The sequence below is a fragment of the Geospiza fortis genome, unplaced genomic scaffold (assembly GCF_000277835.1).
Source record: "Geospiza fortis unplaced genomic scaffold, GeoFor_1.0 scaffold66, whole genome shotgun sequence".
NCBI lineage: Eukaryota > Metazoa > Chordata > Aves > Passeriformes > Thraupidae > Geospiza > Geospiza fortis.
Window position 1 is genome coordinate 2,629,125 of NW_005054312.1, and position 16,548 is coordinate 2,645,672.

A 16,548-nucleotide genomic window follows, 5' to 3' on the forward strand; every position below is an offset into this window, starting at 1 on the left:
ACATAGGAAGTTGTAACTTGTATCATGTTCATGAGAAAAAGAGCACAACACCCAAGCCAAATAGCCTGGAACAAACAAGGCAGAAACAGACCAAATAAGAATTTTCTGAATTTTCACTGACTTTCTTCTCACTAAATCTTGCCAGTATGCCACGGTATCCTTTGCTATCTGGCTCCAACCACACCAAGTACCAGGTAGGGACACCTCTGGAAGGTAAATAACAGATTCCAGAACACAGAGCTTAAAGGTCTTCAAAGAAGCACAGTTCAGCTTGATATTATCATCCACCCAGCTCTAAAGATGGACCACTTGCTTAAGTCCTCTAAAAATCTAAAGGCTTGTTAAGTGCTTAAAGTGATTACAGGCAGACTATACTCCAAATAAGCTTTGAACCCTCAGAATATCTTAGGCTGTTTATGATCTATCAGCTCTTCCAGTGGCTTAGACAATTTAGGATGTTAGAAGTGTTTGGAGGAGTGCAAATTGTTTATGCCTTCTAAGGCTTTAAAACATCTTAAACTGCTACAAGAGAGCCAAAGTCACTCTTAAGTCATATTTGAACTTTCATTACTGTTTTAGCACAAGCTAACATTGATGAAATAGGCTTGTTTTGTAGACACTATGCCAGCAAACTAAACCACGAAAATACATCTAGAATGGGAAAAAGTAATAACAAAATAAATGCTTAAAATTAGCAAGCATAGCAAATGCTTATTTTTAATAGAACATTGGAATGTGCACACACAAAGTTGCCAAGCTCCAGAACCAAGATCTTGGTTTGGTCAAGTCTCAGTGAGATCCACAGGGCAAGCAAAGTTTTATATTTTTAATCTTCAGCCACTTTGAAATTATCCAACTAAAAAGTATTCTGTTTAGCATACAGGGGAAACTGCCTCCAAAAAAAAAGGAAAAAAAGGAAAAAATCATCAAGAACCCCTAATTGCAATTATTACTTCAATTATTCAGTTTGTAGACACGAAGTTAAGACCATTTGCAGACAGATTTAAAATAGGGAACGAAAATGAAAAAAAAATTGGCTGTTTTATTTGCTAGCTGGATTCATTAGCAGAGTCCTGCTGGAAAAAAAAACAGGCATAAGGGACGCCAAATAAAATTCCCCAGATAATATGGATTAAAAACTGGAAAATTAAAGAAAATCTTATTGGAAAGCCAAGGAAGTAAACAAGTGAACAAGGAAGGCCTAGTATAGATCTGTGGAGAAAAAAAAAGGTTAAAAGACAGGCGGGGAACTCGTGCTGCAAGAGAGGGAAAAGACATTCTAAAAATAAACATGAGGAAAATGGCATTAGAATGGAAAAAGGACTATTCGTTAGTGAGGCTAAAGACAAAAATCAATGATGTTTCAAAGTGGACAAGGTATTGAACTCTCTTCTCTGAAGTCTCCACTTCTAAAATATCCAAGGGTACTTGTGTAATTAGGGAGTAAGAAATATGCCAGACATAGCACCTAGTTGCACTCATTTAAAATTTTTTAAATAAGTTAACTTTTTTGAGTCATTTGCACCTGTTTTTTAATACATTACAAAAAAAAAAAAAGAGGAAATGACAAAAGGGCAAAAAAGTCAACTTAGCAGCACTCTTCAAAAAGAAAGCCATACTTAAAACTGACTATTATTGTCTTCTAAGTGTAACTTTTATCTTTAAAGAGAGTAATATAACAAATAGAAAAAGAAGATATATTGAAACAATGAAAGAGTGAGCCATATGCAGTAGGCAGTTAGTAAAATAATTGCTTGCATGAAATTTAACTGCTTTTGAAGACAGAATTAGAAAAAAGTACAGGAAGGAAAGGTGGCAGGTGTGATCTGAATAGATGTAACTGAAGCATTTGGTAACTGTTTTTACAGCACGTGGCTGTGCTCTACTGAAATGGAGAACTAGATAGGACTTGCAGATGACCAGTGATGCAGAACACAAACTGGTAAATACCAGGCTATGATTTCTTAACACAGAGCTCTGTGCCAAGCTCCCTTTCTCATGGTGCAAAATAAGGAGTCAGTCCTACAGTATATCTTGAAGAATTGGTGAGGGAAATGAACTTGCTAGCAACTGAAGACTTAAAACAGCTTTCAAAATTTATCTTTAGGAATCATAGACATATTTAAGTGGAATTTTACGAAGGCAACTTCCACCTAATCCCATCAGTCATCCTGGGTATCCCATTCACATATAAAAAGGGAAAAAAGAATAAAAAATGGTGTTGGAATGCAAATACTGTTTCAAGCCTCCACATTAGCAGTCTACTTCTGCAACTGCAATGACCAAGCCTCTTGGCACTGAGGTTACCTAGGTTTCCTTGCAGAATTTGGAAATAATTAATTTAGTTTATCTTAAATGCAAGAATGACAAAATCCAAATGTATGCTTGGAGGATGCATCTATAGTGCAAAATGGGCCATCTTTCCTTCTTTTCAGTCCTTTCATCAATCAAAAGCATCTTTTATCCTCCTTTAGACAATTCAATGTATCTTGTGGTTAACACGCGGCAGAAGTCCAGGACACAAATTAATTTCCTTGTTAAAGGCCCTGTGCAGATGCTGCCTTTCAAAAGGCCATTTGCTGGGAGGACTCAGACATAAATAGTATCACCAGCTACCCCAGTTAACAGTTGTGAGAACATTTCCTATGCAGGGCTGCTAACATCCCTTGGTTACACATGAAGGACGACAGTTCCTCCTTCTGTCTCCTTGTTTACTCCATCCTCCAGAAGCTATTCTTAAGAGGCAAAGGATGTAGCTTATGTTGCTGGGGGCATCATGGCTGGAGGCTGCAGAGCCTGAGGAATGGAGCCAGCCAGCAGGGAGACATGATGCGCCAGGCAGCTGCATAGATTACCATCTCTTTACCAACGCTGATAACTAGATGTAGACACATTGTCCCCATCAGTAGATAGGAGGATATGCTATTCTCAGAGAAAAAAAAAAGATTGGCACAGACAGACAAATGCAGTGATCGCTTGCAAAGCATAGGAATTTATCATAAAGATAATTTTCCTGGAATAATTTCATGTGAGACAGATCTCACCCCAAAGAATTAAAATATGCACACTGAATCAGTTTGAGACTCTCCACACCTACTTCCCAATGAGAAAAATCTAAGGAATGCTGCCTCTGAACCAGATGCATCTTCAGGGGTATATTAATTCCATTACCAGAAGCTCTGACAGTTGAAGAAATCCTTCCTCTCTTGTGGGTGCTTGCATTAAAAAGCTAGCCTTAAGGTGGTTCAAGAGGTCGACATTTTCTCAGAACAGCAAGGTTTCTGCAACAGTATTTGCAAAAGCATGTGAGCACTGAGCCCTTCCAGAACCTGCTTCTGAGCACAGGGGAGAGGACACTCAAAATGAAACAACAAACAATTGACATTTGGATCCCCTGCCTTTTTCCCATGGTGTTCCTCCACAAGCAAAGACAGTAAAGGACAGCATGCAGTCTGCTCCCCTGCTTATGTTTTGCAAGACAGTTCATGTTTGAGATGCCCCACCAGGGATGTTTCTGAAGGGGAAAGCTGTTGTTGGGATGTGACAGGATAGGAAAGGTTGTGAACATTAAGAATCAAATTCCTTTTTAATTTAGTAGAGGTGTTTCTACCATATAAGACAGACACTGAGGATTTCATTCCATGATGCAAATCCAAAGATTCAGAAACTGAATCAAACCTTGAAGTATGCAGAGTCAAGAAAGGGAGATTTACAGAAGATTATTACTGGTCACAGTTACAAAGGATGTCAGGTAGAATGTAGCAAGAGAAAAACATCCTTGGGGAGGCTAAAAAAGCACTAGCAGCCATGCAGAAAAGTCAGTGGGCAGCAGGACAACAGAGGAGTGGGGAATTCACACTGCTGTATCAGTTCCTTGTGATGGACCTCCAGGCCACAGCTGAGTAGTACATAGTAGCTCACTTCGCTTCCTAAAAGGAGCGCACTGCCTCATGTGCCATGCCTAAAGGGATTCCTGTTTATATCTGACACTTCTCTTCCACTGAATATCATTGTTATCAATTTAGTGTCTTGATTTAGCTCAGTGGTGCCCACCCTTAAAAACATGGCAGCCTCAGAGCCTTTCAATACTACACTTCTGGACTGAACACAAATTCATCTTAAATCCAAAAAGCACAGATTACCATGGGTTAATCTGAAGCCATGTGGAAGCAGACAGCAGACTCATGATCTAATGGGTATGCAAGTCTACCAGCTTGCAACCTTGACAAGAGTGAACTGCAAGACCCTCAGAAAAGAAAATGACTGTCATAGCCTCATAAAAACTGCAACCTGTTTCCAAGGCACATCTGAGCCAACACTCTTTTATCAGCAGGATTTGCCTGTGAACCACAGACCTGAGTCCTCTTGCTCCAGCTCCAAGATTAGACTTGTGAACAGTAAATAGTTTCTCCTGTTGGTCACTTGTAGAGGAAGTTAGTTCTAAAAGCTGGGTTCCTGCTGCAAAGGAATCCAGTCCCCTGGGTTCTTTCACACAGACCATTCCTCAGAGATTCAGAGGGTAAAGTACACAAAGTTTTTAACAGGTCACAGAGACCTGCTCTCACCTCCCTAGAGCACAACAGCTCCGAGAGCCAACTTGTCAACACCTGTTAAGATGGGAACCTTGGGTTTAAAATACCAAAACCTGCCTCATGGCTCAGCAGCTCAGTCTCACCCTTAATCACAAGTATTCAAGTCATACACTTGTCTCTGCAAGCTGAGCTGCATTTCCAAACAGCTGAATCTTTTGCGTCCACCCAACAAACATACAGGCTATTGCAGAAATCGCCTGCTTGCCACCTTCCTCTAATCTACAGTCACAACCTAGTCACAGTCAATTTGTGCCTCTTTGCTCTCTAATAAAAAACATATATATATATATATATATTTATGTATATAGATCCAAACTGCTAGCCCCATTATCCCAGTGGGGTATGCAGCCAGGGGGCAATGTGCTCACCTGGATGACAGCTGAAATATTTTCATTTATATAGGTGTCGGAATAGTCAAGCATGGATTCACCAAAGGGAAACAAACCACCCTTAGCCAACCTGATTGCCTTTTCCAGTGGGAATACTGGTTAGATAGGTGAGGGAAGAGAAGTGGATGTTGTCTACCTTGACTTCAGCAAGCCTTGTAACTGTCTCCCATGTTATCCTCACAGGTAAATAGGAGCTGCAGGATGGATGTGAGGATGAAGCAGTGGATTGAGGTGGCTGAATGACAGGTCTCAGAGGGACATGATCAGCAGCACAGAGTCCTGCTGGAAGCCTGTAACTAGTGGTGTCCCCTAAGGGTTAATACTGGGCCCAGTACTGTTTAGTTCATTCATGAATGACTTAGATGAAGGAACAGATGCCTCCTCAGCAAGTTCAGTGATGACACAAAGCTGGGATGGCTGATATTACTGAGTGCTGGGCTGCCATTCAGAAGGACCTTGACAGGAATGAGAGCTGGGCAGAGAAGAACTGACTGAAATTCAAACAAGGCATGTGCAGGTCCTGAACCTGGGAACCTGCACCAGCACAGGCTAAGGGCTGGTGTGCTGGAATGCAGCTCTGTGGAGAAACACATGGGAGTCCTGGTGGACAAACTGTCCAGGAGACAGCAGTGCCCTTGTGGCTAAGAAGGCCAAGAAGGCCCCACAATCCTGGGGTGTATTAGAAAGAGCATTAACAGCTCTTTGACAGGTCAAGGGAGGTGACCCTGCCCCTTTACCCAGCCCTGGTGAGGCCAAATCAGGAACATTTTGTCCAGTTCTGGACTTACCAGGACAAGAGAGACATGGAGCTCCTGGAGCAGGTCCACTGGAGGGCTACACTCATGACTAGGGGACTGAAGAGAGGGTGTCAAGAGGATGGAGCCAGGCTCTTCTTGACAGTGCTGACCAACAAGCAATGGGCCGAAACTGGAACGCAGAGTTCCACCAAAACAAGAAGAAGGACTTTACTGTCCAGGTGACTGAGCACTGGAACAAGTTGCTCAGTGAGATTTCACCATCTCCTTCCCTGGAAATATTAAAAAGCCATCTGGTCACTATCCTGAGTTATGTGCTCTAAGGGATGCTGCTTGACCAGAGGTTGTACTAGATGACTTCCAATGGCCCCTTTCAACCATGACCAATCTGTGATATACATTTAAATAGTTCTTGCTTCTTGGATATTTATGGAAGGCTACATAACCCCCTCCTTATCGTTCCTTTTTAGCCCTGATAAAGACTCCACACTGCAGATTTTCTTAGATAAAATGTTCCCCTGATCCCACTATCAAGCACTCTATGCTACTGTTCAAGTTAAAAGGCAAATTTTAAACTATTCCAGCTTATATATCTGGCTTCCTCTACACCCATATTAATATTTTGCCACCTCTGCTGTTAAGCATCTTGTATCTCATCCTAGAACAAAATTTTTTCTTACAGCCTCATGTATTGATGGCTTAATCACCTACAATCACCCAAAACCTCAGGTCTTTCTCCTCCTCCATCATTTTATCTACTGAACTCAGTGTAATTAGTCACTAAGTGCACTCTGTACTGTTAAATTCTCATTTCTGTAGCTCCAGTCACTTTAACAGCAATCCGATTCCTTTGCAATACTTTGATTTTTCTCTGCAGTGACAAAGCTAATGTCACATCCTCAGCAAATTTATTCAGTGCACCCTTACCAGCCATTAGTGTAAATAGTATTAATCAACCAGTTCCAGAACTGTTTTTTTAAAGAAGCCAAATGACCTCTTTTTTGACAGAGTCGAGCTGTCAATAATGTTGTATTCTTTCCTTTAGCCAGGACTTCACCCACTCTTTACCTGATCTTGTTCTAATTCTTTAGAAATTAACCAGATTTATTGTAGTTTCAATATAGGAACTGCCTTACTAAACCACAGATATGTTAGACTTAGAGCAAATCCCTGGCTGAGTCTTTAATTAGAAATAAAACCATAAAATTCCAAGGACAGGTACACAACCTACTGTACTCCACTTTAGGCAAATCACAATGCATTTGATCCCACTTTCCATCTTTTTTTATTTTTTACCTACCTTCAAAATTTACCCTATAAATTTGTGTACTGAGATTACAATAATGGACTGACAACATAATATGACCTTGCCATTTCAATTTTTAACCAGTGTTTCTTTTGAACAGTGGGAGGACTACTTGCATAGCGTCCCATTATGAGTCCACGGAGCTTCAAGTTAGGTCTTTTTTTTTTCCTTTTTTTTTTTTTTTTGGTCAGCTTATACTTCCAGTCTACTCATTTAAATCCTTTACTTGAGGAACAGCTGCTATTTCAATCTGTTTATATGATTCCTGCAGTACTTGGTTTCAAATGCCTCCACTGCATATGGGAATTAAGACCCTGGGAATTATAATAATATCTGTTGTTTGCTACTGACCACAGCTTTCTTTGCCAAATTAAAACAGTGGTGGGGAGGTTCAGTAGTACAGTGGTTTTTTGCTGTTTACTAGACTATCCTCCATATATCAATTATCAATATATCCTCCTCTATCAATTGCTGAATCCTGCATTTAGTATTTGTCTTCCACTGTATTACTGTGTATGGAAACCACACAAATGTTTTTCATTTTCTCCCTCACTTCTCAAGTTAAAGCCAATACACATGCTAATCTCAAAACAAGTTTATTAAGCCAGGAGCTACTGAGACGGCATGTCAGGATTTTTCCTTTCTCTAAGGATCTGTCAAGTAGATCTGGAACAGACACCACAGCTGCAAGCCACTTCTACTCTGACAGAGCCTCCTTTACCTTTGTGTTCTTATGTTAGTGCCTCAATGCAAATTATACAGCTCAGTGAGTATCTACACCTTCATGCTGAGGTTAACAAGTCACTCTTGACTCTTTTTAGTCTATAAAATGGTGCAGTTGGGAACAGAACACATCAGGTGTCCTGCTCCAGAAAGAACCCACCAGACCATGTGATGTTTACAATTATCACCAGAAGCATCCAATCCACCAGCAGGAAACCTGCTGAAGCACTTTTGTCAACCCCCCCAATAAATCTCCCACCTAATACAGTCACCTTGTTTCATGTTCACATACAAAACACCTATTTTTGTTGGAAGAGTGCATAATTAACACGGTGAGCTAAGAAGGCTGTACACGGATGTTGCAGAAGGGCTGATTGTGCTTCCATAACATACCATAAAAGTGTTCATATTGACTCTTTAATTAGTGAGGTGCCAAGAAGAGACATGCCACTCAGCTTTGGGGTATACTGCAAGAACTGGAGTAGAAATGTAATGTGGGGTGTGTGAAGCCAGGACAGCTAGATCAAGCTTGACTCTGCAGCATTCAATCAAAGAATCCATCCTCAGGGAGACTTCATTTCCCTGGGTTCTCATTCAAGTTCATCTCATGAACCATAATCAGCAAACTAAATCTTAACCATTTTTCTATACTGAAAATAACTTTGAATATTCCCAAGTTCAAGAAAAAAGCCATTATTCCTGAATAATTCTGCTTAGAAAACACAGCAACTGTTCTTAAAGAAATCCACTTATCCTGAAAGCAAGTAATTAGAGCTTATTCCGTAACAGTATCTTATAGAATTTCATGTATAAATAAGGTCTTGATGAAAGATTATGTTCAAGAGAAGAAGAGGGCTGCTTGAAAAGCACTGCCATTCTGTACTACCAAAACTGGTCCAATCTGAATTCCAACCAGACTTCACCAGAAGACTGTGCTGAATTAGTCACTGTTACAATTGTATATATTTATTTTGATTTCAGCTAGTGATTCTAAATTGACAATATGACTCTCCTCAAGCACTGCATGCCTGATGTCATGGCACAACAGATGGAGTCCACATGCATGTGGTATGATCACCAGCAGTGCTGTAAGTTCCTAGCTGCCAGCTTTTAAGTTCCAAGGAACTTCAACATGTGAAGCACAACCCAAAAGAATACTAAGGTAGTTTACTACCAGGAAATAACTGAAGCAGAGAAACTCCTGAAGTGTCCCTGCAGCATAAAAGAAATGTGGTCCCAAAAGAACATTTGGACAACACAATGGAAAGAAGGGTTTCAACAAAGTAGGATGCAGACACTCCCCAGGAACACTGAAAGCAGTATGTGTCAGTGTCATCACCTGTGTCAGACCACAACTAAACTAGCTTGTGCTGAATTGTAAGCTTATAAAGGGGCAGTTACACCTTTCACAGCTCTATACAAATTAAAGAGAACTGAAATGTACATGTCACACCACTGGACTTCAGGTGAGGACACCAAAATAATTCACTGGCTTGCTCATAATCATGACAAAAATCTTTGCAGTTCATAGAATCTCTTGCTTGAATACTGAAAAAAGTATTTGGTGATTCTAGGTCAGCAACTTTCAACCAGGCTGGTGGTCTTCAAGAAGTCCTTGAAAGCTGAGGAAAGCAAGCATATAACTAACTCAAATTTCCTGTCACTGTAAACCTTCAGAAATCTATAAATCCACAGAGGCTGAAAGACACCGCACTAGTCATATGAGAAATAAAGGACCCAGAAATTCTAGTAGGACAGGGAAATAACATGAGTTAATGAGATGCACTTCAAATGCTCTCTGAAGTTCACCATCAGCAAAACAAATACTGATTGTAAGAGACTCAGGTAAACACTGTGGCAGTCCAAAGGAAGTATCAGGTATTGGGGATTTAGGATGCCTCAAGCACAAGAAAAGCCATGTTATCCCCACTACCTGAGAACAGAATGGCAAAAGCAGTTACAGCTCTGTGTAGTGTCCCCTGGAAAGCACTTACTCTGGTCGGCAAATCACCAGGTCCCCTTTGTTGGTGCCGTATGCCAATCCCAGGCCGGGCTCAGGCAGCCAGCGAGCAGAGTTTATGCTGACGTGTCTCCTCTGGTCGGCAGGCATCGGGTACAGAACGTTGAAAACTCTCTGGAACAACAACAGGAGATTATTTGACAGGACAACACAAGGCAGGAGAGCCAAGGAGGCTCAAACAAATTTCCCCACAGCAGCACAGGTGGCCATAAAGATATGTCACTTTACAGGATTGCAGGCAATCACTTAATCAGCTGTGAGAGTAAGCAGCTGCTAGAAATGCACATACATGTGCCCTTAAATCTTTAATAGGCTGACTGGCACACAGCTGTGAGGCATCCAGCAACCCAAACTGGGTATACTGACAACAACCCATTTAGCCCAAAAATATGACACATGGAAATCATAAAAACAAAGCCACGGGAAATAGAAAAAGCAGTAATGAATCAGTTTGGCTACTTAGAATAGAGAGGGACAACATGCTTCAGTGTACTGGGCCATTCAAGTATCAGGACTTTGGAAGGGTAGGACTGAAAACCGCATTTACAAGACCAAATCATTAAGAGAATTTCTTCAAAAATTTAGCTAGTACACTGTCATTACCACAGCTAACAGACTTTGAATCTGGATTTTCAATGGGATAAATCTAAGTGAAAGACTAGATTTTCTAGTGGGCAAGCATCCAACCATCACAAAACATTTCCTCCAGACTCCACAAAAAAGGGAATGGTGGTGAACCAGTGAGCAGGGAAGGGAATAATGTTATGCTGGAACAACAGGATGAATGTTGATGGGAATGCACATCAACCACTACTGCACTGATGAGATGACTTGAAGTAAATAATCAGAAGTCATTAGGATGGTACTTATCAGCTATCTTAACAAACTGGGGCCATTTTACTCCATAGCTCTGTTGCCCACTGCATATCTTGTCTGTTTGACAATTTAACTTGAGAAGCATGAGTCAGGAGTACTTAACTATGTGCCCTCCAATAGCTAGTACCCAGAACCCTCATCCTGAGCATTCTCTATGCACACAAAGCAAGTCAGAGCAAAACAATATAGCTGCATTATTTCCCCTCACCAGTAACAAATTTAACTGCTCCTCTGAGGAGGTCACATTAGACGAGAAAAAAGGATTTCTCTGTATAGCAGAAGCTGGCCACTCTTCTCCTTGGCTGTATCACTCAGCAGTTAGTGCATTCAGAGAAGCTCAGCATTTGGGCAGAAGGAACAGGTCTCTAGGGGTTTAGCTATGTCTTACCCATCTCTGTCATGTCGGTCCCATTCCCCTGCCCTGCCTTGCTTGCTGGGGCAGCAGGGAGGGAAGGGCAAGGGGAGAAATAGAAGGGGGGGAATCAGCTGTACAATGGTTAACACCTGTTACCATGGAGATTAGGGTGCAGTCTCAGATGGGAAGATTGGATTTGGAGGAGGAAGGAGGGGAAAGGGAGGGGTCTGCCAGAACCAGAGGCATAAATTCATAAAATAAGCATTCTGAATCTCTCAAAACTGCAAGCGTCTTCCATCATATCCTTTGGCAAGTCAGTTTCTCTTCTACAGAGAATGACTTTGTCACATCTCAGGAAGCCATCACCTTCCTGGGCTAGCAGCAAGCTCTCCCAACTGGCAGGTCAGCTTGCACAGCTGTTCTCCCACATGCTCCATAACCAGCCACACCAAGGCAGGAGACTTGCTGGCTACAGCTGAGCTTTACTGCTTTTACTGCTTTGCAGTAAACAGCACCCCATGGAAAATGCTCCTCCAAGGACATGAGTCTGGTTTTGACAACCTGCAAGTGCTGGCTGAGGGCTGAATCTCAGAGACAAGATAGCTTTAAAATTCTGCATGAGAATAGTTGCTTCATCATTCCACTCCATTCAATTCTAAACAGCTTGTCATGCTGAAGAGCTCCCCTCCCCTGCTGCTTCCCACTCCCACGCTAATGGGACAACTCCATGCAGTGTTAAGGGTGATGACATCCGTGCGTGTGGTAATTAGTACATAAAAAGAGAAAGCAGCTGTACTGGCATAATCACCACTCACAGCAGTAACCAGGACCCAGCTAATCAATCTGATGCAGTCGTACAGACTGTCTGTTGCAATCGCATCCATTAACAAGACCCCCTACTCTATACACAGAGTGGAAAAAAAATTTAAGTTCCTTCAACATCAGCAGGTCCTTCTCTTCAAAGAAGGTCAGAACACTGCCAGGAAGCATTATTTGCCATAGAACACAGCTAAGTCCTTTTGGCTTTTTTTTTGTCTTCTTGTTTTGATCGTTAAATCTTATAAAAAGTTACTGAGATATTTCAACCGAAGTAGCCGGGCTGAAAACATACCACAGACTGACCACACCTCTTTGCTGTGGATTGTTCAGGCTTTGTAATTCTGAACTTCTAGGAAAAATGCTCAGGTTACAACAGGAATCCTACATAAACACAACTCTCCAGCTTCTAGGTTAAGTTACTGGTGCCAACCCTCAAAATCTTAAAATGAACAATACAAATGCATAAAGCTGATAATTCAAGAGTTTCTTTTCATTAGGGCTGGTTCACAGATTAATTGCAGACCATGTGTAACAGCCACGTTGATGGCCAAGGGTTCAGGAATCCGTTTAGAAACACTGTTGTGAAAGTGCAGCGATTGATCTTTCAAGATGCCCACCATACTCTCAAGAGTTTCCAGAGAGCTTATTTTTAATAGCGTGGCACTTCCAGTTACAAGCTATCATATTGCACCACACCTTATCAGCCCATAATCGTCAGCAGTAGTCACAAAAAGCTTCCATGCTCTTCACCGTAACCAATGTCAAACTTGCTCTTAGCATCACTATACTCCCAATTCAAAAATACATGACTACACCATTAGACATGGCAATTCAGCATTTTAGAAAGTTGACAGCTGCCTTTATGTCCAGATGCTCTTCTGAAATAGTTTTGAATGGTATGTTTCTCTAACAACAAACACTGTGAAGTCTGAGGTGTGTGAGCTTCAGAACATACCTATGGAAGCTTAAGCCCTAACAGGTAACACAAGTATAGCAAGCTGTTCTCTTCTTGCAACAACAATAACGTATAAACATAATTTCAGTACACATGGCAGGTCCTACTCCTTCCCTTTAGGGCCCTATGATCCAGCCTGAATTACACAGAGCAGTTGCTTGACCTGTAGTTATGTTTGTAGAAAACTCTGTCTCTGGTGATCTTTCCACACTCCACCAGGGATTCCAGCAGTCTCCTGTCATTTCAAGGAGTCCATCTCTCCTTGAGTTCAGGGCATGTCAGAAAGGTAAAAAGCCTTTGTCTAGAAAAACCAAAACTGTCTAGGTAGCTAAACTTCCACACAAAAGGCAATTTGTACCAAGGGAAAGCAATAGTCACTAGAGAAACAGATTGATTGCTTCTGTTTTACATCCCTGTAATCATGAAGTGTGGGGAAAGATTTGGTTGATTTTTGTCTGCACTTTTCTATTTCCAAAAACTGTACTAGAAGCAACAACTTATCTCTTTGGTGCATCTTTTCCATCCTCACTTAACAGGAGTAGGCATGCACATCATGCACTGAACTCTCTAAAGCTGCTTTCATTGCTTCATAGCCACAGGAAAAGACGGCTCAAAGAAAGCAGGGCTATAATGCATGAAGATAAGGAAAAAATAGGTCCTCAAATTATTCAAACAAGCTGCATTTGGAGTGCAAAGGCCACCTCCAGCCCACTGTTGCTGCTTCCCCTCCAACATGTCACTGCTGTCACATCAGTACTGTCACAGCCACTAACTTAGGTATTTACTTATGGCAGAGTGCCACGAGAGGCTGCATGACAATCAACAGCCTCAAGGAATCTTTCTCAATGATCTCTTCCTCAATGTCAAGCTGACAGGCCCAGGGCACAATACATAAGCATAGAGCTAGAGAGGTAATTTATACCTGCCCTGGAGAGGTAAGAAAACTTTTTGCTAGAAGTCTCTGCTACATCCTCATTATTGAGCTAGTCTTTCTGCCTTCCCCTCCCATTCTGTACTAGGGAAGTTGCTGCTTTTTAATAACAAATTAAATTCCACCTCTTCCCCCTGTTTCTGGGATGTGCCAACACTAAAAAGCTGGACGGAGCAATTGCCAGGATGCTGTCAGCCATCAAAGCAGCAGCAGGCTGCCCCAAGTGTGTGCTCCTGCTGCCAGCTGGCCACGGTGCTGCACTGATCCAGGCGGCGCCGTGCCTGGCCAGAGTAGAGGCAGGGCATCATCTGCACAGCCACCGCTTTGCTCAAGGCCTTCCCACCTCTAAAGAGAGCAATGAAAAGCAAGGGAGTGCTGAACACCACTTATTGGGCAGAGTGAGACCTTTCTTCTCTCTGGCACACAAGAAAGAACTAACATGTTTTGAAGCTGGAGAAGAGAAAGTTTTGGCACAAGCACTAGGAAAAATAAGCAGGAACTCTTGCTTTTTATCTTTTTTTAATTCAATAGAGACACTTCTGCTCTCGACTAGATGCATCTGCCTTCGAGATGCCAATAAATTTCAAGCCATTACCTTTGCTTAGGCCAAGCAGTAAGCTGGCTATTAGATCAGCCTTGATAAGGACTCCTGGGGGGGTGGGGGTACAGCTGTTGTCTCCTTTACATGCGGAGATCCTGCTATCCCTGAAGCAGATAAGGTGGGTTTTTAAATCACAAAAAAAGCCTAAAACATAATTATGAATTTTCAACTGAATTACATTGTCACCAAAGGCTGAGAGACAATGAAAACACACAGGGAAAGAAATATCTGATGTGTTAAACGCTAAAGAAACCTCTTGGAGGACTGGTAAAATACACAGTTTTGTAGCTACCCTGACCTGGATTGCTGAGGAAGAGCTTCAGAAAAGACCATTTATCTATGCTAGATGAGTATAACTGTAAGGGCAGCCAATAAATGTACTTCTCACCTCCACAGATGCAAAGTTTGTATGGGCAAAGTGCTCTTCATATGAGTACAGGTTATACTATCATTGCAGCCCTTAAATCCCAGGCAATCCACAACACTGTATTAAGTTCACTGAAAGTACATCTCCAAGCAAGTCCTACATACAGTCTGAAACTACTCAAGGGGCATTAAAACAAATTCAGAAAACTATCAACTCCAATTGTATTTGCCAGAGCAGCAGATAAGATGCAGTGACAACATGAAGGCATAAGCAGAGCAAGTTTGACTTAATTTTTTTTGATTGCAAGAACCTTGTCAAGAGAGCATTTAAACAAATTAATTTTTTTTTGCCTCCTCCTAATACAGTGTTACCACTGAAAGACCTTACTTGACATTTCTATAATGCCAACGTGTTGACTAGCTTACCTCTGACACCAAGGTATCAGGTAAGTTTCTATAAAGCATCTACCATTCCACTGAACACACCACATGTCTTTTGCCAATAAGCACTGACTTGCATTATGCATTCAATTAGTTTATGTTTTTTGAAGGCCCAGAAGCATAATAAGAAAAAGACATTCTAGCCTGATCTTAATAAATAAGACAATATTTTAGCTTACATTACATTTTTTACTCTGCCACCTATTAATGAATTTCACAAAATATGATGAAATTCAGGTTCTAAGACTTGCACTGTCACAAACTCCAGAACCCTCTTCAGCAAAATTCAAGCCTAGCTTGTCTAAAGCAGAACAAAGGAAAGTAAAACAAACACTCCTTGGGATAACTAACTGATTGCTCAATACATTTATTCATAAGACAATCTATACCAGCATTTTGAAACACAGAAAGTCTCCCCTTTGTTTGGAAGAAGTCTCTGTGCCTATATGCAGATGCAAAGAAAAGGGCACCTATTTTCCATGATGAGATGGGGGATAAGATTTGCTTTCTTGCTCCCAGCCTCTCCCTGTTAGGCAGGCTGATCTAAGCTGCTCAACCCCTCCCCCACAGCTGACTCCTGCTAACAACATACACATCTTTCCAATAGACCTTCTCTGTTAAAATGGAAGAAGTGAAAAATAATGCACTTATCTTTTTGGATTTGTCAGTCCTATCCTCAAATGGATTTTATCATCCAGTGCTCAGCACAAATAAAATTTCTTTCAACTCCATTTATCTTCCTCAGATGCAATAGGATTATATATAAAATTTTTCTTCAGTCTTTACCAATATAACAAACATCTCTCTGCCTTTTTCTGCACCTGTTTTCCATGCAGAAAATCCTAGTTTTGCTTTCTGAGCCACAGCAAATTAAATGAGAACTCTTAATTTCCAGCAACTGAAAGCTTAACTGTGGATAGCTGATCCAATTCCTAAAACAGGCCAGCACCACAAAATCCTGTTGGATGGATCGCAAAATTTTCTGCAAACATAAAAGATTGTTGGTTCTTCCTGATCCTGGTTGATTACATAATTTATTGCTGCTATTTCAAATTCAGAGAAATCTCATTAAAGTTCACCTAAATTCTTTCTTTCTTTAGGTGACTTTTTTGCATTATCAGCTGGTACTTTATTTCACAAGCCTGCCGTGCAACTACTAAATTTAAAATTAACCAATGGGAACAAAGTCTTACGAAGAAATGGATCATCTTAGGTAACAAAGCTCTCACTCAGGAAAATAACACACTTGCAGTGAAGTGGCTTGTTATTTTACTACCTGTCTTTCAAATGCTGTAAAACCAGGGTATAGCTCCAAAATCCCCCTTAGGGGACTAGTCCAAACTGGGATCTGAAACCTAGGGTTGAGTAAGCAAGAAATTGTTGAACAAAACAATTATCTTTTCATTTGCACATGCAGAT

At 41.2% G+C, this 16,548-nt stretch overlaps 1 protein-coding gene across 1 annotated transcript in view; it reads right to left on the reverse strand.

The window, feature by feature from the left end:
* Positions 1-16,548, reverse strand: part of AMBRA1 (autophagy and beclin 1 regulator 1) — a 116,814-nt gene that overhangs the window by 19,131 nt on the left and 81,135 nt on the right. The window contains 1 exon segment of the mRNA XM_005419436.2: positions 9,760-9,899. Coding sequence (XP_005419493.1) covers positions 9,760-9,899 — 140 coding nt within the window.